The 22,954-nt window shown below is 37.9% G+C and overlaps 1 protein-coding gene across 2 annotated transcripts in view; it reads left to right on the top strand.

Annotated features, from left to right (window-relative positions):
* TAB3 (TGF-beta activated kinase 1 (MAP3K7) binding protein 3) overlaps positions 1 to 17,095 on the top strand; it is a 34,979-nt gene extending 17,884 nt beyond the window's left edge. Inside the window, exons 6-8 of one of the 2 annotated variants that reach the window (XM_052663506.1) lie at positions 2,686 to 2,769; positions 8,607 to 8,708; positions 16,912 to 17,095. In XM_052663506.1, coding sequence (XP_052519466.1) covers positions 2,686 to 2,769; positions 8,607 to 8,708; positions 16,912 to 17,060 — 335 coding nt within the window. In that variant the 3' untranslated portion in view covers positions 17,061 to 17,095. The remainder of the gene's footprint in view (positions 1 to 2,685; positions 2,770 to 8,606; positions 8,709 to 16,911) is intronic. The other variant, XM_052663507.1, reaches the window with a different exon arrangement.
* The last annotated feature ends 5,859 nt before the right edge of the window (positions 17,096 to 22,954 follow it).

Genomic DNA, 22,954 nt, shown 5'->3' on the forward strand with positions numbered 1-22,954 from the left:
ACTGGCATAATGTTTTTAAGATGGATATGGATGTAAGAAATGCTGTTCTTTCTATTAAAATGATAGGCAGATGCTTTATAAAGACTCAAGGGCAGACACTACAAAAACATAGAGACTGTGAATTAGATACAGTGAAAACAACTGAAAAAGGCTATGAAGGAAAATCATAAACATCTAATAGGATTCTAGTCTCAAATTAACTGTTCTTAAAATATCTTTTTTTTTCTCCATTCTAAAATGAAAACAGGAAATTATAGATCGTGGTGGAGCAAACTAGCCTGCTGTCTGTTTTTGTAAATAGTTTCAGTGGAACATAGCCACACCCATTTCTCTACATATTGTCTGGGCCTGCTTTTGTGTTTGAACACCACAGTTGAGGGCTTCCAGCTGTATTTCAGGTCTACAAAGCTTAAAATGTTTATTGTCTGGCCCTTTACAGTAAAAGTTTGCTCACCCCTACTTTAAGTCATCATTACAGGTAGCATTTATTTCTGAAAGACAATATAGAAGTCTGGTCAACACACACAAAGAAAAGGTCTTGGTCTAACATTGAAATATTGCTTTGATCCTATTTTTCTATCCTTAAGGTTGCTGTGTAATTAACTGTTAACAATTCTGTATGCGAGTCAGCCAACCCAACATTACTTACTGTTCTAATTATGGCAGCTGAGAGAGCTTCTACTCTCTTCTCAAGTACCCCATTACCATTTTAAAGCAAGATTACACAGTAGAGGCAGGAGAATAAAAAGATATGGAACTTTGTACAGTAGACAGAAGCACATTTCTATGTGAAACCTGAGCACTCTGGTTGAGTACCCTTATTTTCAGAAGCCTAGGAACTCTACAGCCTAGTAACTATAAGCAGTGAAAGACACTGTATGAGAGATTATATAAACTACTGTTACGATATTAGAAGGTTCCATCCATTATTTTGTTTCTGTGTTCTTTGAAGATAAACAAGAATCCCTGAAACATTGCATTAGGATATTTTTAGTAAAGGCCTTATAGGATCTAGAAATTAAATCAGCAGCTGTAACTCAAGAAATTGAAGAAATAACATATACAGCATCGTAAACCATAAAAAGATCTAATAAATAAATTAAGTACCATTATGGCTTTCATGAGCCATCATGGGATTTTTTTTCAGAAAATTATTAAACACAGCATACCTAAATGTAATAAAAGTACTTCTATAGTAGGACGTGCAAGGAAAACCATTCTCAAGGTTTTATAAACAAAGACCTACCTGTGTTTTTGGTCTCCAGTGGGCCACAAAGTGCTCTTTTTGGTGCTGTGTTAGTCGCTCAGTGGTGTCTGACTGTGACCTCATGGACTGTAGCCTGCCAGGCTCCTCTGTCCATGGAACTCTCCAGGCAAGAATACTGGAGTGACTTGCCATTTCCTTCTCCGGGGGTCTTCGCAAACCAGGGGTCGAATCTGGGTCTGTTGCATTGCAGCAGATTCTAATCTCCCTTCATAAGGGGTCCAGATATATCTATTTTATACTAAGTTCCATTCTTACATCCTCTGGAATATTTTGTACTGAGTTTCCAACCTCAGCTTTTCATGTAGAGATTCTAGACATTTTCTGACGTGCAGCATTTGGATTTGATAGTTATCAGTACATGACTTGATAAAAGGCAGCTTTATTTTTACTTTTGGTGACCAAAACTTTCTTAGGGAAAAAAACTGGGTTTAAAATTAAGGAGATTCAATATATTTAAGCTATCAGTGCCACACAACATCCTCTGTGAATAAGCATGGATACAGTTTAAAAGCTTAACTGGAATTGTGCAGAACTACTGGCAGGTTGCAATGACAGGTTCACAGATGTGAACATAGGGACCCAAAGCTGGCATTGGATCAAAACCGACCTTAGAGGAATCATGTCAGGAGAAGGAGCTGAAACAGAAACTGTATCAGGGAGTAAACAGTTTAAATGAGAGAGATGAGATTGTTCTGTTATTCTGAAATTGACAGCATATCGTTTTTTTTTATTATTGATAAGTCTATGGGCAACGTTCGGAGAAGGAAATGGCAACCCACTCCAGTATTCTTGCCTGGAGAATCCCAGGGACAGAGGAGCCTGGTGGGCTGCCATCTATGGGGTCACACAGAGTCAGACACGACTGAAGCGACTTAGCAGCAGCAGCAGCAGCATAGGCAACATTTTAAGATTCTCCTTTTCTTAAAGATTGGAATCCCTAAGCTGCTGATATCATAACAACTTCAATAATCTTTGTCAGTGTAGATGTATAGATTCTTCTTTACCTGAATTTATAATGAATAAAAATTTAAGGTAAATACAACAGACACAAATGTAAGCTGTGTCATGGTTTTGTTTATTAACATCAAAACAAACAGGAAAATCAGTTCAGTCATCCTTTCATTTCTCTTCTTCATTTACATAGCTGTGCCACATACTTAATCCTGTGAAGAGAGAAGCTTTATAGTTAAAAAATGTTCCTTTGCATGATGATAGATTGTAGAAGGACACTTGGGTCTTTTCTCACAATGCTTAAACGCTTTCAGTGAGAGAACAGTAGGACAGTATAATGAATTATAAACTCCTGGAAAAACAGCTCCACTTTTTACGTTTTTTTCCTCCTATATTTTCCCTAACAAAAAAACGCATGTAACAGGAGAAAGACCCCTAAATGCCTGCTGATTTTATTTTCTTTATAGGAAACTTTGATCCAAAAGCTATGAATAACTTTTATGACAACATAGAACCTGGTCCAGTTGTACCACCCAAGCCGCCTAAAAAAGGTGAGTAGCAAAATGTCACAGACATCACAGAAATGCATGTGAAAACCATTTCGGAGTTCATCTAAAAAGCTAAAGAAATTTCATTAGAGATAGCATTTTAAATGTTATGTTATTGATAAACTTTACTTTCTAAAAAACTACAAAAACTAAGAGTTATTGTCAAGCATGACTAAAATGGAATATATAATTATTTTCTTAAATAGCTTTCAGTTCAGTTCAGTCACTCAGCCGTGTCTCTTTGCAGCCCCACGAACCGCAGCACGCCAGGCCTCCGTGTCCATCACCAACTCCCAGAGTCCACCCAAACCCATGTCCATTGAGTTGGTGATGCCATCCAACTTTCTCATCCTCTTTCGTCCCCTTCTCCTCCTGCCCTCAATCTTTCCCAGCATCAGGGTCTTTTCCAATGAGTCAGCTCCTCGCATCAGGTGGCCAGAGTATTGGAGTTTCAGCTTCAGCATCAGTCCTTCCAATGAATACTCAGGACGGATCTCCTTTAGGATGGACTGGTTGGATCTCCTTGCAGTCCAAGGGACTCTCAAGAGTCTTATCCAACACCACAGTTCAAAAGCATCAATTCTTCAGTGCTCAGCTTTCTTCACAGTCCAACTCTCACATCCATACATGACCACTGGAAAAACCATAGCCTTGACTAGACAGACCTTTGTTGGCAAAGTAATGCCTCTGCTTTTTAATATGTTGTCTAGAATGGTCATAGCTTTTCTTCCAAGGAGCAAATGTCTTTTAATTTCATGGCTGCAGTCACCATCTGCAGTGATTTTGGAGCCCAGAAAAATAGAGTGAGCCATTGTTTCCCATCTATTTCCCATGAAGTGATGGGACCGGATGCCATGATCTTAGTTTTCCGAATGTTAAGCTTTAAGCCAGCTTTTTCACTCTCCTCTTTCACTTTCATCAAGAGGCTCTTTAGTTTTTCTTCACTTTCTGCCCTAAGGGTGGTGTCATCTGCATATCTCAGAGAAGGCAATGACACCCTACTCTAGTTTGCTTGCCTGGAAAATCCCATAGATGGAGGAGCCTGGTAGGCTGCAGTCCATGGGGTCAGAAAGACACGACTGAACGACTTCACTTTCACTTTTCACTTTCATGCATTGGAGAAGGAAATGGCAACCCACTCCAGTGTTCTTATCTGGAGAATCCCATGGACAGCGGAGCCTGATGGGCTGATGTCTGTGGGGTCCCACAGATTCTGACACGACTGAAGCAACTTAGCAGCAGCAGCATCTGCATATCTGAGGTTGTTGATATTTCTCCCGGCAATCTTGATTCCAGCTTATGCTTCTTCCAGCCCAGCGTTTCTCATGATGTACTCTGTGTATAAGTTAAATAAGCAGGGTGACAATATACAGCCTTGACATACTCCTTTTCCTATTTGGAACCAGTGTGTTGTTCCATGTCCACTTCTAACTGTTGCTTCCTGACCTGCATACAGATTTCTCAAGAGGCAGGTCAGGTGCTCTGGTATTCCCATCTCTTTCAGAATTTTCCACAGTTTATTGTGATCCACACAGTCAAAGGCTTTGGCATAGTCAGTAAAGCAGAAATCGATGTTTTTCTGGAACTCTCTTGCTTTTTTGACGATCCAGCGGATGTTGGCAATTTGATCTCTGGTTCCTCTGCCTTTTCTAAAACCAGCTTCAACATCTGGAAGTTCACGGTTCATGTATTGCTGAAGCCTGGCTTGGAGAATTTTGAGCATTACTTTACTAGCTTGTGAGATGAGTGCAATTGTGTGGTACTTTGAGCATTCTTTGGCATTGCCTTTCTTTGGGATTGGAATGAAAACTGACTTTTCCAGTCCTGTGGCCACTGCTGAGTTTTCCAAATTTGCTGGCATACTGAGTATAGCACTTTCACAGCATCATCTTTCAGGATTTGAAATAGCTCCACTGGAATTCCATCACCTCCACTAGCTTTGTTCATAGTGATGCTTTCTAAGGCCCACTTGACTTCACATCCCAGGATGGCTGGCTCTAGGTGAGTGATCACACCATCGTGATTATCTGGGTTGTAAAGCTCTTTTTTATACAGTTCTTCTGTGTATTCTTGCCACCTCTTCTTTTTTTTTTTTTTTTTTTGCCACCTCTTCTTAATATCTTCTGCTTCTGTTAGGTCCATACCATTTCTGTCCTTTATTGAGCCCATCTTTGCATGAAATGTTCCCTTGGTATCTCTAATTTTCTTGAAGAGATCTCTAGACTTTCCCATTCTATTGTTTTCCTCTATTTTTTTGCACTGATCACTGAGGAAGGCTTTCTTATCTCTCCTTGCTATTTGGATCTCCACATTCAAATGGGTATATCTTTGCTTTTCACTTCCCTTCTTTTCACAGCTATTTGTAGAGCCTCCTCAGACAGCCATTTTGATTTTTTGCATTTCTTTTTCTTGGGGTTGGTCTTGATTCCTGTCTCATGTACAGTGTCACGAACCTCCGGCCATAGTTCATCAGGCACTCTATCAGATCTAGTCCCTTAAATCTATTTCTCACTTCCACTGTATAAGTCATAAGTGATTTGATTTAGATCATACTTGAATGGTCTAGTGGTTTTCTCTACTTTCTTCAATTTCTAGGATTATTTGAGAGGCCACAAAAGAATCCTTGTGTATTTAACAGGCGGGCATAGCAGTTAGATTGACACTAGGTGTCTCTTCATCAAAGACAAAATAAATGCTACATAACCAAGATTTGGAGGAGTCACTTTTGCATCATTTTTAAATCATTTCCGTGTGATATACTGAACTTCCAATTAATCATTTTCTTCTCCATTCTAATAATTCTCAAGAATGTCATGAACTATGCATTTCATATCTTAATTTTTTTTGCTTAATCTCTTTTTCCTTTAAGCAACTCAAGATAAACTGATCATCAAGACATAATATAATATTGATATTAGAAAATCCATTACCTAAGGATGTAACATTTTATAATCTCAAAACTTAAAGCAGAATTGAAAATTCTACACAAATAATGTTACCTTAGGTACAATACTTAAATTTTGGTTGAACAGCTTTGTGTGCAACACTCAGTACAAAGTGTTTTAAGTAAGTATTTCATTTATAGGTTGCAATGGAGTACATGTTCTTTCCTTTGTTTAATAGTACTATGGATATTTCAACTGACCTGAATTTAAAATAGCCTCCTGCTGTCTAAAAACAGTGTGAAGAAGAATCTTAATGGATGACTACCAAGTAGCAGATTTGTGTCTAGTGAATTGATTCAAGGGCTGTCATGGAAGAATCACCCTATTTAAGGGATATATCCAGTGTGAACCACCTTATTAGCATAAATTCTATGGTTTGAAGGGCCCACCATATTTAATAAAAATACTTCTATTTCTTGGGACATTTCAAGATTTTAGAGGTAATCTTCCAGGAGCTAGGAACAAAGCTAGACCTCTCTTTGAGCAAGGCCTGATTCTTTACAGTAGTACATAGAAGGAAATTTATAGCTTTAAATGCTCATGTAAGACAAGGAGATCTAATATCATTGACATACAATTCTACCTAAGAATCGACAAAAGAACCAAAGTAAGTGGAAGAAAGAAAATACAAGTACCATTGATGACAGAAAAATAACAGAGAAAGTTATCAATACCAAACATTTGATCTTTGAAGAATTAAAAAAAAAAAACAGGAAAAAAAGCAGATTACCAAAATCAGAAATGAAAAGCTAGGATGAAATAACTTAATAGTTGTGTATGTAATTAAATAAATTGAATCCATTATCAAAAGTTTCCCCACAATGAAAACTTCAGAACTGGATGGTGACCCTGATGATCCTCATAGAAATCAAGTATTTAATGAAGAGATAATACCATACAAATTCTGAGGAAACAGAGAAGGAAGGAAAGCATCTAATTTTCTTATGAAGCCAGTAGGACTCTGATTCCAAAACCTGATGCACATTACCTACCTCCCCAAAAGAAAACAAACTTACAGATCAAATCCTCATGAACATAAAAGCCAAAACAAAGAATATTCACAGTATAAAAAAAGATAATACATCATGACCAACTTGGGTTTAGCTCAAGAATGCAGTGTTCAGAAAGTAAAGGAAAAAAGCATAGAATAGTTTCATTATACAGGAAAAAACATCTGATAGAATTCAGCAGCCATTCCAAATGACATGATTATTTGTGAAGAAAAATCTAGAGATACCCAGAAATGACCATTAGAATTAAAAAGTGACACACTTACTAATAAATTTAACCAGATATGTACATTGAATATGATAAAACACTACCAAAAGAAATCAAATAATACCTAAATAGTCATAAACCATGTCTTTTTTAAATCAATATTGTTAAGATACCTATTCTTTTCATATTGATGAAAAGAATTTTAACCAATTTTAACTGTAACTTTTCTTTTTTTGGTATGCATTAATCTGATTCTGAAATTCATATGGAAATGCACAAGACTTAGAATATCCAAGTGGAATATAGATGTTTACCTGAATAATAAGTGTGATGATTTAAGAGAAAGAAGGAAAGACAGAGAAACCTTTTTGGACTAGACTTTGCAGTTAAGCAACATATGTGTGTGTGTGTAAGCTCTTCAGCTGATTCAGAAAGTATCCCCCCCACCTTGACTTACAGTGGAGAGGGCACTGACCTTGCTGTCGTACAACTTTAGCACTGGTTCTGATTGTCTTGGCCACCTGACCTTGTTTATATCCAGTTTGTACACCAATAGAGGTGATCAGTCCAAATATTTAGCTTCTTTACAGGGTTGTTATAAGAGTCAGTGAGAAGGAGGTATGTGATGAGGTTACAAATCTAAGAAATAGAACTTATTCTTTGGCACCTAAAGGAGATGTTTACTTTACTTTGCTTCACAACACTTACCATTGTGAAACACTGGTCTCCAAAGGTTGGTTGAACTAGAGGACTGCTTATAGGCTCAGAGCAGATTACAAAATTTAAAATGTTTGTTTCTTAAGGTTAAATAATATGAAGTCTGCCTTTTTTTACTTTTGTGTATGTGTTAGTTGCTCAGTTGTGTCCAACTGTTTGTGATCCCATGGACTGTAGCCCACCAGACTCTTCTGACCACAGGATTTCCCAGGCAAGAATACTGGAGTGGGTTGCCATTTCCTTCTCCAGGAGATCTTTCCAACCCAGGGATCGAAGCCAGGTCTCCCACATTGCAGCCAGACTCTACTGTTTTTACTTAATACAAAACACTGCTTACTGATTACCTAAAAATTAATAGAAACAGTATTCTAGCCAGAAATGGGTATGCCTGCAGTCCATGTTGTGAGGGCTGCTGGACTTTTGCACACATAGGTAACTGGAATTTATGAACAACTGGGGAGTATGTGTTACCAGTACATAATATTACTTTCAGTTGCTTTTGATTTTTCAAGTACTATTTTGGTTCTTTATTTATAAAATGCTGTAGTCTACTGTTACCTTTAATATGGATAGTGGACTTTAAACCCATAATTTTCTAGTAACTATTGGTTAATCAGGGAATTGCTAAAGTATAATGTCCCAAATTTTGTGTGCATACCAACATTTAATTATTAGCACTAAGTTTGCACCCTAACTCACTCGAACCTGGGAAATTGGTGAAATCAGGCATGCATTCCAAGTAATGAGAGAGGATGAAAAAACTTTTAAGAGCCATTCTGGATAGGTTGTAAAAGCAGTATTAAATATGGCCCTTGCCTTCCTGGGAGAACTAATGGTAGCATCAAGTAACACAAAGAATAAATACTGCATGTGTCCTATGAAAGATTCTTGAGAGCCTGTCCATTCTCTTCTAATGAACGGCTTGATCCCTTCTTCCTGGCTTTGCTTCTTCTCATGCAGACTCATCAGACCCCTGCACAATTGAGAGGAAAGCCCGAAGAATTAGCGTGACCTCCAGAGTACAGGAGGACGTCCATGATACCCAGGCAGCAGCTGCAGATGGTTTGTACTTGTATGTCTAGACTTTGTGCAGTGTCCAAACACATGTGTTAACCCATGTAGAGTTATCATAAGTAAAGGTCAACCTTGTTTTCCTTTAAGACGTTACTCTTTACTGAGTTTCTAAGGCTGTGCAGTCCAATGGCAACACAATTAGAGCCACATACATGATTTAAAATTTTCCCTTAGCCAAAGTTTAAGAGTGAAGTATTTTTTTGTACCTTCTTTATTTCATACTAACTTTTCAAAATTTGGTATATATTTTCTATTTACAGCACATCTCAATTCAGAGTGACTGCATATCAAGTGGCTAGTAGCCCACCATATTGGACAGATTCTTAGTGTTTAGTCTTCCCAGGTGGCTCAGACAATAGAGTCTGCCTGCAATGTGGGAGACCCAGGTTTGATCCCTGGGTCAGCAAGATCCCCTGGAGAAGGAAATGGCAATCCACTGCAGTATTCTGGCCTGGAGAACTCCATAGACGGAGAAGCCTGGCAGGTCCCAATCCATGGGGTTGCAAAGAGTTGGACATGACTGAGTGACTAACACACTCAACACAGGAAACAAGGCCACACATGATACTTCTTAAATTCCCCTTAATGCAGAAATAGTATATAACTGGGTGAAAAGGTCTCCACCATAGGAACAAACCAACCATGAAACTACATTGTACTTCATATAATTACAGAACAAACCCTTTCTTTGCCTAGTTGGCTATTTCCAGTTATTTGAAAAATAACTTTTCTATGAGGTTATCTGTAAAACTATAGAAAATGTTGAGAATTTTTTACAGTTTGAGTTGTATCCTTTTGATCAGTTTCTATGTTTCCATTATTATATAATACAAACAATATGGATTAACCTCTAAGTTGCTAACTTTTGACATTTGTAAGGACAGTCATTTTTACGAAAAATTGCCCAATTAAGTTTAATCCATTTAAAAATAGTCTTAAAGGAAACATTCAGTTATTTGTATATAAATATACATATTCTTTAGATGTTTTGTTTTCCACGAGGCATGAGACATCTTTGCTTTTTAATATTCCATAAAACATTTCACACCTTAAATCAAATGAAAGCAAACATCTAAAATGTCTTTGGGATTTTACATGCTTTTATTTAAGCAGTTTCCCTACAATGACTGTTAGTTGCTCAGCAGTGTCCAACTCTTTGTGACCCCGTGGACAGGCTGTAGCCCTCCAGTCAAGAATACTGGAGCGGGAACCCATTCCCTTCCCCAGGGTGTCTTCCCAACCCAGGGATCAAACCTGGGTCTCCTGCATTGCAAATGGATTCTTTACCATCAGAGCCACCAGGGAATGGGTGCTAGTGGTAAAGAACCCACCTGCAGTGCAGGAGACCCAAGAGACACTGGTTTGATTCCTGGGTCAGGAAGATCCCTTGAAGGAGATTTAAGGCATGGCTCTCCAGGAATCCACTCCAGGATTCTTGCCTGGAGAACTCCATGGACAGAGGAGCCTAGCGGGTTACAGTCCCTAGGGTCACAGAGAGTCGGACACAACTTAAGTGACTTAGCACACAAGCACACACCCTATGATGAAATGAGCAGTGTCTTTTTTTAGGACCAACAATAATTCTTAGATGCCTTTTACATATTTTTTTGATTAGTTACTTCACCATGACTTGCTGTTCCAAATTACATTGTTATGGTATTGAAGAGTAACATAACGTGCCATCCCAAAATATGCCTCTTTGGCATTAGGATTATGCTGAGCAACTGCAGATACTAGAAAGCTTGGAAATATTAGTTATACCCTTTTGTAAGGGACATTTACATTTATAAAGGCAGTCTCCTGTGTCTCTCTTGTGACTCTAAATGACAAGATCATCAATGGAGAAGGCACTGACTTAAATCTGCATAACAAACCTTGTGTTTATTTACTCTGCTTTTCCTGGTAAACTCCCATACACACTCCAGTCTGTTCTGTCTTAGCTAAAGATGCTAAGATTTCAGCCATCCCAGCAAGTTACTCAGTTTTCCTGGGTATCACTCATGTATACGGGAGTATACATGTTAATAAACTTTAATCTTTTATTGCAGGGGTGTCTGAGCCAAGAACTCAGTAAGGTAGAGGAAAAAGAATTTTTCTCCCCTACAGTCAAAACAGTGAAGAGAGCCCCAGGTACCCTAGATTAGTTAGTTTAAAAGATTTTCCAGTTATTTCTGTAGGTTAGAAAAAAAGGAGTTTGAAAAACCTTTACATATTAAACATTTGCATTGCCACAATCTAAAACTGAAAGCTATGTTTGGAGTTAGCACAGAAAGATGGAGTATAACAGTTTATGGGTTTAACATCTGAACTTTTCTGACTATGATAAATTCTTCACAAAATAACAAGTTGCCTGCCCTAGAAAAGCATAAAGACTACTATTCAAGAGAGGCCCTTTTATGGAAATGGCATACAGCACATTTTTCCTCAAACAGAAGCTTCAACAGAAGTGTCTTTTATTCCTCCATATAAGACAAAAGATACAACTATTACACTTAAATCTTTAGGAGTCGTGAGCCTGTAGATGCAAAAAAAAATAGTTGATCTGCAGAAGAAATGAAAAATTTTATTTGAGCTAACCTGAGAATTATAATCTGGGAGAGAGTCTTTGAGAAAGTACTGAGGACCGTTCCATCCATTTGAAGTCAAAGCACAGTTATAAGGAGGAACACCATTGGGTTCATAAGCAAGCATGTGAACAATTATTAAATTAATTGGCATACTGGCCTGGCCCAGCATCTTGGATCAGCTGTCTACTTCCTGCGTGTCTTCTCCTCATCCTGGTGATCTGGTAGCACTGGTCTTCATCAGTTTGGGATGTCAGAAATAGGAGTTGCAGAGCCTGATACAGCCCCTTCCAGTGTGGCTGTAAAGAATCCTTTATCTAATGTATTTTCCAGTATGCATACTCTCCTCGTTGCAGGTCATGAGGCATTTGATCTTCATCCAAAGATAGATTACTGAAACAACCTTTACAGTAATTAGTCTCGGGCAATAAATACAGAAACCTTAAAGACAACATGAAAACATAATGTCCTTAGTAGAATTTTTCCCTCTAAAATTACCCTCATTTGTATAGAATATCGCCAGATTAAGATTTGCAAAATAAGTCTGGCTTCAGTAAACTTGGCCTGATTATTTACATAAGTATAATTTATCATACAGACTCTTTAAAGTTGACTGTGCTTGAAAGTTGCTGTAAGTCATAATTAGCTTGAAGGGAAGGGTTTCCTTATATATGGAAAATACAAGTTCAAACCCAAAATATTTCAGAGGGAAAAATACTTATATTCATCAATTCACTGAGTCCTATGTGACTAATCTTTGGTCTTGTTATTCTGTTAATCAGATTTAAGAAGCCATCAGGCTTGTCATTCTTTTAATTTCTTACCCAGTTCAGTGGTATGATCTGAAAGTTATTAGAAACCTATCTATACCAATCAGAAAGTCCTTTCTATATATCTTCTTGAAGATGAAGCTTTTTTTGCAGAAATCATCAGAATAAAGCAGTTAAAGGTCTCTACAGGACTTATAAAGGCATTTTTAAAAGATCTGACTGCAATGCAAATGAACAAAAATTTTCCTATTTCTGTGGCATACCACGATTTATGATAATTACGATTGATAACATTTTGCTAGTGTGTACCATGTACCAGGTTTTTAGGAGCTCAACATAATTTCTATATCTACCCATATAATATAACCTAAGAAGATTTGTCACCATTTGACCATGCTTCCCATGTAATTTAACATACCAGATAAGCCTAATTTATTATCTTTTCTTTGATAAGTAGAGGAAACATTTCTCTTGAGATGTTCCAGGGGCCCTTTGGAAAAACCTCAGAGTTATCTAAGAAGTCAAAAGAATTTCACTTAGAATGTGATCTTAAGGAATTTTGTCAAAAATATTAAGATTTCAAAGCACTTAGTCACAAACAGGATCATTAGTAGTTCGTGATCGTGCTTCAAGATTACTATGAAGCAATACTTATTTTCCCTTAGTCAAAATGACAATAAAAGGTTTCAAAACAAAATACAGAAAGGTATAACAGATTGCTTAAAATGTAAAGGAACTTTACAATATGTTATCAGAAGCAGATTAATAGTAGAAGAAAATTTTGAAAACCAAATTCAGGTTTTGTACCATTTTTCCCTTTAATATTAAAATTCATATACTCAAATTTACTTAGTCCTGACCACCCATAGAATTCCATTCTAAAGATTCTTTTCTCATGAATTTTCTTCAACTTTCTATATTCATATTAATTTGTTCCTTATTTTCTTTCCCATTTAGAAATAACCAGCTTTATGACAAAATTACTTACCATTCCATTAACAAAACATTTTCATTTATTATACCTTTTTCTTCCTTGCATACAAAGATGTTTCCTTTATTAGAAACCTTAAGTTTCTAGCAAAAACTTAAGAAACAAGTAATTATGAACTATTTGCCAATCAGGAAATGCTGGCATGACAAACTGTGGACATATACGATAACCCAGTTTCTTTCTTTTTTTTTTTTAATTAACACAAGCCTCTTAAGATAAATAGAAGAGATTTGGGGCATGTTAAAGGATTGTGGGCTTTGGACTGTTCCTGGAGCCACACCTCTGGTTCTGTAAAAACTTGTTTTGTAAAACAAGCACAGCTCTTTTTAATTTCTCAAAGAAGTGCATGGCCCCCTTAATGACATCAGAGGACTGATATGCCCATCCACCTTTGGTAGAATGTTTCTCATGTCCTCATTTAACTTAGTGTGTGCGTGCACACCCATTCATTCAATCATGTCTGACTGTTCGCATCTCCGTGGACTGTAGCCCACCCAGCTCTTCTGTCCATGGGATTTCTCAGACAAGAATACTGGAGTTGGTTGCCATTTCTTTCTCGAGGAGATCTTCCCGACCAAGGGATCAAACCCGTATCTCTTGTGTCTCCTGCATTAGCAGACGGATTCTTTGCTACTCAGCCACCTGAGAAAGCCCCATTTAGTTTGGGGAGAAGCCAAAAAAAAATCCAGTCAGGCTCTGAATATCAGATACATGTCAGTTTAGTCAGAAGTGGCCTCCCATCTTGATTATCTGTTTACAAAAACTTTTGAGGGTCCACCCTGGGTTTAAGAAATTCTTTACCTAGGGTACTCAGTTCAGCCTTTGATCTGAAGATGCTTGCATACAGTCTTAAGTTGTCTCATTTCTAACAACCATTTAATACTCTCTTCAGAGTGGAACAGTAACTCAGAGAATTACTAGAATACAAGGACTCAAAGGACAGAGGAGAGCATAATTATGTCAGCTTATAAAGTTTTTGTTTAGGTACCTTTCATTGAGGTTATTTTGGGAGTTTTAAAGCCTTTGGGGGCTTTGCATACCAATTAAAATAGCTATTAATACAGCATTTCAGGATGAGAGCTCTCTAAAATGTTAACAATTTAGAAGACTTACCAATTTAAAGGATCCAAGGAGCTAGCCCTATATTTTCTCCTGCTAACCTCAGTTTGGAAAAGAGAACGCCTCTCATCACTTTTATTTCCAGTAGAGGAATCGAGGAGATAGTGACATGACAAGCCTATTCTGCTAGGCTTTCTCTTCAGTGCAGTTTTGGAGTGCCCAAGAATCCCATCTTGGCCATTCCAGGGTGGGATTTCCTTTAATTCCTAATTATGTAAGTACTTGTAAGCATACAGAAACCCAGCTGGTATCCCAATAGGTTGCTGCCCACCTGGAAGCTGTTGGGCCTGAGGCACAATTTCCCAGTATTGATTTAGTGGTTGAATTTCAATATGCATATGATCTGAACTTTCTGAGGACATTGTGGTGGATCAGATAGATGCTGCTTCTGACTGTAGTTCCCCAAAGAGTTGCCCTTGGCTCAGTTTCTCCCTCTGACAGTCTACTGTGCCTGTGGGTCATCAGAGCACTGGATGATTTATCCTTACCGTATGCATCCTTAGAAGAGCAGTGTTTAATTTACGGTTGTAGTGGAGTTCCCCTGCTGGACCACCACTGCCAGTCACAAGGATTGATCTTCAGACACTAACGCTAGGTTGTCAGTCACCCGAGAACACCATGTGGCTGAAAGGAGCAAAATGCCCTGTGTTCTTAGGAGCTAAATAATGAAGTCTCTGTTTTACTACCAGAAGTTTTTTTCCAGCCATATAGCAACTTTTTTTCTTTAGGCCAGTTTACCAAAAACACAACCACCTGTGTTTCCCTGTGTCTCCTGCCCAAGATCCCATCCATCCTTGTGTAGGAAATGCATGTGGGACTCTTAAAGAGTCCAAGTCTTAAATAAAAACAGCTCAAATAGAATTTTTAGGATTATCAAGGCAGTAAGGTCCAGATATCAGAAGAACTCACTGAACACCTAAGAAGTACCAAGAAGCTGGTGGAGCTTAATGGGCCCATGCTGGTATCGAGTGCTGATTCGGGGTAGACTCCAGCTGTCCTCATGGGTGTATCTGATATCCTGCCAGCTTCACTATGCATATTCAATGAAAAAATAAGTAGGTGATCTGAGAAAGAAATGGAAAATTTTTATTTGAACCCACCTGAGGATTATAACCTGGGAGACAGAAAGCTGTGAGGACTGTTAGAAGTCCAACTACAGTTCTGCAAGTTGTTTTAGACAAAGAATTACACTTCAGATGATGTGTCAACAGTTTATACAATCCAGAACTGCATGTACAAAGTGAGGAGTGGGTCATCCTGACCCTTTACAAGATTAAGAAGGAATGGTATCTCCTAAGGAGATTGGGTTGATACAAATGCACAGTACACGCTAAAGGGGAAGGAGGAAGCCCAAACAGGCAGAAAATTAATTTTCTGTTTAAATTCTTCTGGCCATGCCATAAAATACAACTATTACTTCATCAAGCCAAAAGATACAAGGTGGATGCTAATGGGCAGTTAAAAGCAATAGTTGAAGCCAGAGTCAACAAACCCATCTCTTTTTATAGTCACGAATAGGCTGGAAAAGCCAGTGTTTTTCTGTTCTACTGGAAGGTTGAGAATACCTTGCTGATTGAGCCTGAGCCTTACTATACCTGCAAAAAAGTTCAGGGTCTAAACTCAGTTCTCATTACCTCTTGGGGAACAGTCACACAGAGATTTGTCATTAAAGACCAACTGATAAAGCACATTTCCAATGGACAGTGTGCTTTACCCCAGATGGTAACTGATTAAAGCTTCCCCAGATCTCAGTTTCTTTTGTCACCTGCGTAGGAAAGCTGCTTACCTTAGATTTTAATTCCATGTGCAGTTTTTAGTGAGGATTTCTAGGTGTATGGGTAGATTTCCCCAGCCTGCTGACCTTGTTCATATTCCAGGGTGGTTTTCCAGCTGGAACTTAGGAGCCTGCTAGTCCCTAACTCCACTTTCAGTAGGTACTGTTCATGGAAGGCAACTCTAAAAGCAAAGAACCTTTTTGAGTACAAGGCCAGAGAGAATGAGGACTTAGGAGGAATATAAATTTTAAGTTTTTTTAAAATCCTGAGGATCACCGTAAGGCTGCCAGCATTTATATTGCCAGGTATAGACATGTTTAATAACGCATATCTGAAAGATCTTTAAATTTATTGACAAAAGGCAGAGAAGAATTGAGGATAAAAGTCATATTGAATGAATTTAGCATGAAAAACCACAGTCTTTTATATTTCTGTTTTACACTTTCTGGGAGAAACTTTTATGAACTGTCACACCATTGACAAATCATTATTGTTAAAAACATGAATATTTTGGAGCTGAAAGTCTCAAGGAAGAAGACACGCATTTTATGAGATGATTGATATAGTATGGCTAGTACTGTGGGTGGTGGGAGTCACTGGCAGGCTGAGGTGGTGAGGGAGAACTTAGAAGGTAGAATTTAACATGCTGTATAACATTTTTCCATTTGACTGGAATAGAGCATAACTGTCCACTATCTAGAGACAATAAACTTGGAAGGTAGTCTGTGCTGGACTTCTGGCTACTTGGAGGAATAAAATAAATTGTTGAGAACAAATTAGATTGTATATCCTAAACTTACTGTTTGGTTCTGCATTTCTAGCAGCTGTGCATACAACTTGGCTTTCTCGTTTCACAAAACCTTTTCCCTTGCTTTTGGTGGGGGGTAATTTTCAATTTCCATTTGGATTATACTTTGAAAAAAAATTCAGTCTATTTTTTGTTTTCTCTCTTTCATTCCTAACTTCTCTTAGAGCACCCAGGTGGCTCCAAACAGAGTCCTCGGACACAACCCCGAGATGAAGACTATGAAGGGGCTCCATGGAATTGTGATAGCTGCACCTTTCTGAACCACCCCGCACTAAATCGCTGTGAGCAGTGTGAGATGCCACGGTACACTTGAATTCCCAAGAGTCTGCACTAGGTTGAGAGTGTAACTTTGAGCACCCGTTAGAAGAAAAGGAAACCTGGGGAATCTGTTCATCTACCCGGCCTTTTCATTTCAGATGACATGGGGTGGGGGGTGGGGAGAAGGACACTGTAGCCACTTGTGCTCAATAAAGGAAAAATGGGGAAGGATTTTTCCCCCCACTGTCTTAACTCAGTGCAGTTAGAGATAGAAAGGGATACTTGAAATGGGGAAAGGATTCACTCCTGAAAGAATGTACACAGAGAAGTTAAGAGCTCTTCTGTGAAACCCCAATCATTCAAGTTACTGCTGAGTGACCCTTATTTTATAAACTAGAACTTTGAATCATGGTGTAACATGTTACAGTTTATGCAGACAAACTGTGAATTGCCAGAGCAGACTTACCTGGTCACAGATCTCTGGAAAACCCAGGCTCCCCAGGCTTCTTCCTGTTGCTTCCTACTGAGGAAAAGGACGGGAAAAGCACTCAGAGGATGTTTTTGGTGGGGGGCAAAACAATAAGGGTATTTGTAATTGCTGCTTTTTTCAGGGGTAATTTCAAACACAGAAATAAGATGTTTTAAAATGTGACTTGTAGCAGTCAGGAATTCGGCATATCATGCCCTTTATTTGAAAGTACAATCAGAGGTGATAAGATTCCTTTTGCTTGTACAATGATTCATCAAGCTATATCAACACTGGTAACTAAGACCTAATTATGCCGCAGAATAGATAGATTTTTTAAGTTACTGCATGCTTTTATTAGGCCACTGGTTTTTAAAATAACCAACAAGTCCTTATAAATTCTGATTTTATGAATGACCTTCTCGTAAAATTGCGCTTTGCCAATAGCATAGTGAATGTATGCCGAATGTAAATCCATTCCAAAATCCACTTGGAATCTTGAGCTCAGCTGTGGTTCTATAAGAAACGTTTGCAGTCCATAGAGCCGCCCCGCCTTCCAATTTTGTGATGAGTTCATGATGTTTACAGCACAGAGAATACTTGTGCCATAATCCTAATCTAGCTGAAAAAAATTACTATTACTCGTTCAATAAAGATGTATTTGCACATATGTTAACAAATCAGTGTGAGGAAAATTATAGTTAGCCAATATCATAAAGTTGCACACTGCGCTATTTGGGGAGGAAGAAAAGGCTAGTCAAGAAATAAGATTAAGAGAAAGGTGAATACAAAGGACTTTGAAATTTAGAACTTAATTTTTACCATACTGTATTCAGAGATGATACTAGGTTTGTTCAGATAGTTCAGATGATACTAAAGCACTCCTTATTTATGAAACTAGAAACTTAGAGTATAAATAACTGAGGAGATATAAAATCATTTGAGTCACTAAAGTGCACCACCAGAAAATTATTAATAGGACACTGAATTAGGGCGGTTGACGTTTCTTCCAAGCTCAGAATTGGATTTTGGAATCTCCCCTTATTTGGGTACATATAAACAGCAATAAAATTGGTAAGTTTCCTAATCCTAAAGGATTTTACCTCAGGTTATCACCTGAGGAGTATCTGCTCTCCCATACCAGCTGTCCCCCTTCTCTTTCACTCACACACAGGCACGCACGCTCGCTTCAAGCTGTCATTATATGCTAATTTAGCAGTAATCTCTGGCAGATCTGGAAAAACAAGCTGCACTTAATAGCATAATGAAACCAAAGGCATAATAACTTATCATAGCTTTCTATCAAAATCACAATTTCACACTGTACCTGCAGCTCTGAAAACATTTTTTTCATACGTGGAAAATGTCCTGAAAGTATCTACTTGTCTCACAGAGTTAGCGTGGCTATGTAATTACACTGATAAAACATCTCTCATATAACAACTGTGGCAAAACTGTGAAAATAAAGGTGAGAAAGCAGATGGGCTTAAAAGCATTGATCTGAAAATAGCACTCATTCTCTAAAAGCTTTTGTAGCACTGGTGTCTGTCAGTCTCCAGTAAGTCTATCAGTCCTCCTGTTCTGTAATAATGCCAATGCCTTTGCCTTTGTATGGTTTCATATCTCTTTAGAGATGGTAAACCCCACTTGGTATTAAGTAACAATATAGGGTAAAAATACATATATTGCTTGATGTTCTAGCTAAAGGTTTACCCAGTATTTTTAGTGATATGCTGAAGTGGCAGCAGTTAACTTGGCAGTTGTCAGTTGAGGGTGAAGGTAGCATGTATGAAAACAGTTTGATGCTTTATTAAAACCATGTAGATGACTTTAAAACTATTGCATGAACATACATCCAGGTTATTGAACTGTTATCACACAGTAGATGCATGGTTCCAGTCCTCTGGTGATCTATCTAGTAAATTATTGTTTTCACCTGCCAGGAAAAATGAGATACCAGTCTTATTTGATAGGTGTAGAGGGTGGGGTTTGAGACATCAGAGATTGATGTTTACGGGAGTTTTGTATACGTTCATTTCTGGTTCTGCACACGTTTCATACACCAACATAGGCTGTAGTCAGTTTTTTTAATTAGCAAAATTACTTGACACCGATACATTTGATATATTTAACTATGTCCCATAAATAGACTACTTCTGGCTTATGACCAGTTTGAACAAGAATTCTGTCATCTTTAAAGATTCCTTTTAAGAAGGATCTGGCTGCTGAGGTGCCTATGCTTTTTGGATCAGTTGGTGCACTTCTTGTTCCTAGAAAAAGGTGTTTTCTTAAATTACAACCAGTTTGATGTATCTGGTAACATAGACCTGACTATACATTTTACATTATTTCACTGTTTTGTAACTGAGTTTTTTGACAGCACATTTGTCATTTTGTCCAAGTACATTGCCCCTTATGTTTTGAGGTAGGTCTTAAAAGTTTAAAGTGGCAAAAGAGGAGCCAGAAACTTTCTAAGCCTTGTAAAATGTTTCAAATAATGACCTTGTTTGAGAGAGTTAGAGGCGTGGTGTTTTAAACAAAAGAAATGCATTGTAATAAAGGTAGTTTTAGAGCAGATTAATGATGGTGGGGAAAGTGTTGCTAATTTGTTTATTTCCCTGAAAAAATGGGAGTGTGATGAGCAGTTTAATAATTTTTAAGGAGCTGGTCTCAACTTTAGTACTTATAATTATTATAAGAAATCAATGTTTCCTTAAATTTTGACATTGCTTTGTCCCGGTTATCTAAGGTTCATATTCCAACTTTCTGTGGCAACTGAACTTTATATAGTATTTTAAAAGGTAACTAATGTTTTTGACAGTATAAAACAAAAAGAATATAAGGCCTAGAAAAATTGTCCTTCGAAAATATCAACGATGTACCCTGGAATGTGAAGATGTCCCCTTATAGTTTAAATTGATTTATTTGAATATTGTAATCATTCTTCAGAGTTTGAATGAGTCGTTACAGTGTGTATCTGTATATCTGTAGAGAAAAATGACAACTGAAATGTAACTTTAAAATCAGAATAAATTTGGCACTGTCTGTTGCACCACTACTGTATCTTTTTGAAAGAATTAACAGTATTTTCTTTTTTTAAAAGGTAATTCTGATGATTCCACATTCACCAGACATGTATTTTTTTTTTCCTGTATTATTTGCATCCCCAAATATTTAATACAAGTAAGTTTTGAACGGCTTGAGCATTCAGAGATTAACAGAATGACAACTCAATTTTAATTTCTAAAGCCATGAGATGTTGCTTTGAGACTGAACAATTCTGAATTCTTATTTATAATGACACCCAATGTCCATGTTTCCCTACTGTAAAAGAACTGATCGGTTTCTTGCCTACAACAGCAAGAACTTATTAAATCTTGTAAATACCGTGTCTCTTTTAGATTTCTGTGTATGCTGTGAATCAAATTATTTTGAGGTGAAATTGTATTAAGACAAAGGCATTTGAAAAGGCTATGCATGCATCAAACCTCCAAACAGTACATATTCGGAAAGTCCGAAAGATTCCTGCAAAATAAATTAATAAAGTAAAAGCAAACACTACATTCTGTATCCTTTCTGTGTAGCTAGAAATGATTTATAATATCAAACCAGTCTAGTTCCTACATTCATATTTCTGGACTGAAATATGCTGTCTCTCTCAGAAACCTCATCTTTCATCACATCTCTGTTCTTCTGTTAGAATATGTACTCATGTTATTTTGGGGGTATTCAGTATTTGTACATTACTGTAACTTAGAAATTGGCTAAAAGTATAAATAAGCAAATTTTATATAACAGGTGGCATATGTTAAGAATTTACATTTTTCACTCCACATTAATACATGTTACTTACAAAAGAATGACTGGTTCTTTTTCTTTATGTCATTTATAGTTAGTTTTTCAAAGGGAAATAATCACCCTCCTAATCTCTAGTCACTCTTCCCAAACTTGTGCACAGAGAATATTGCACATGAATTTTTGAAGCTAGCTTTTTCAATGATTAGGCTTTATTTAAAGTCAGAATCACTTCCACTACATTTTTTACATATATGAAAATTGGCAGACATACATACACAAGTTCAGTTCAGTCACTCAGTCATGCCCAACTCTGCAACCCCATGGACTGCAGCACGCCAGGCCTCCCTGTCCATCACCAACTCCTGGAGTTTAACTCATGTCCATCCCACCATCCCATCCCACCCCACGATCCCCATCCCACCATCTCATCCTGTGTCATTCCCTTCTCCCACCTTCAATCTTTCCCAGCATCAGGGTCATTTCCAATGAGTCAGTTCTTCGCATCAGGTGGCCAAAGTATTGGAGTTTTAGCTTCAGCATCAGTCCTTCCAATGAATATTCAGAACTGATTTCCTTTAGGATGGACTGGTTGGATCTCCTTGCAGTCCAAGGGACTCTCAAGAGTCTTCTCCAGCATCACAGTTCAAAAGCATCAATTCTTCGGCACTCAGCTTTCTTTATAGTCCAACTCACATCCACACATGACTACTAGAAAAACCATAGCCTTGACTAGATGGACCTTTGTTAGCAAAGTAATGTCTCTGCTTTTTAATATGCTATCTAGGCTGGTCATAGCTTTTCTTCCAAGAAGCAAGCCTCTTAATTTTATGGCTGCAGTCACCATCTGCAGTGATTTTGGAGTCCATAAAACAGTCTGTCACCGTTTCCATTGTTTCCCCATCTATTTGCCGTGAAGTGATGGGACTGGATGCCATTATCTTCATTTTCTGAATGTTGAGTCTTAAGCCAACTTTTTCACTCTTCTCTTTCACTTTCATCAAGAGGCTCTTTAGTTCTTCACTTTCTGTCATAAGGGTGCTGTCATCTGCATATCTGAGGTTATTGATATTTCTCCCAGCAATCTTGATTCCAGCTTGTCCTTCCTCCAGCCCAGCGTTTCTCATGATGTACTCTGCATGTAAGGTAAATAAGCAGAGTGACAATATACAGCCTTGACGTACTCCTTTTCCTATTTGGAACCAGTCTTCTGTTCCATCCCCAGTTCTAACTGCTGCTTCCTGACCTGCATACAGATTTCTCAGGAGGCAGATCAGGTGGTCTGGTATTCCCATCTCTTGAAGAATTTTCCAGTTTCTTGTGATCCACACAGTCAAAGGCTTTGGCATAGTCAATAAAGCAGAAGTAGAAACCACAATCACAAAACTAACCAATCTGATCACATGGACCACAGCCTTGTTTAACTCAATGAAGCTATGAGCCATGCAGTGTAGGGTCACCCAAGACAAATGGGTCATGGTGGAGCGTGCTGACAAAACATAGTCCACTGGAGAAGGGAATGGCAAATCACTTCAGTATTCTTGCCTTGAGAACCCCATGAACAGTATGAAAAGGCCAAAAAGATAACACATGTACAGAAGGACCCTATAATCCCCATTTACTCATTTCCCCACTTCCAAAATTATCCATATATAGGCAATCTTATTTCATCTACATTCTCATCCACC

This window comes from Budorcas taxicolor, chromosome X (genome assembly GCF_023091745.1).
Source record: "Budorcas taxicolor isolate Tak-1 chromosome X, Takin1.1, whole genome shotgun sequence".
In the NCBI taxonomy this organism is placed as follows: domain Eukaryota; kingdom Metazoa; phylum Chordata; class Mammalia; order Artiodactyla; family Bovidae; genus Budorcas; species Budorcas taxicolor.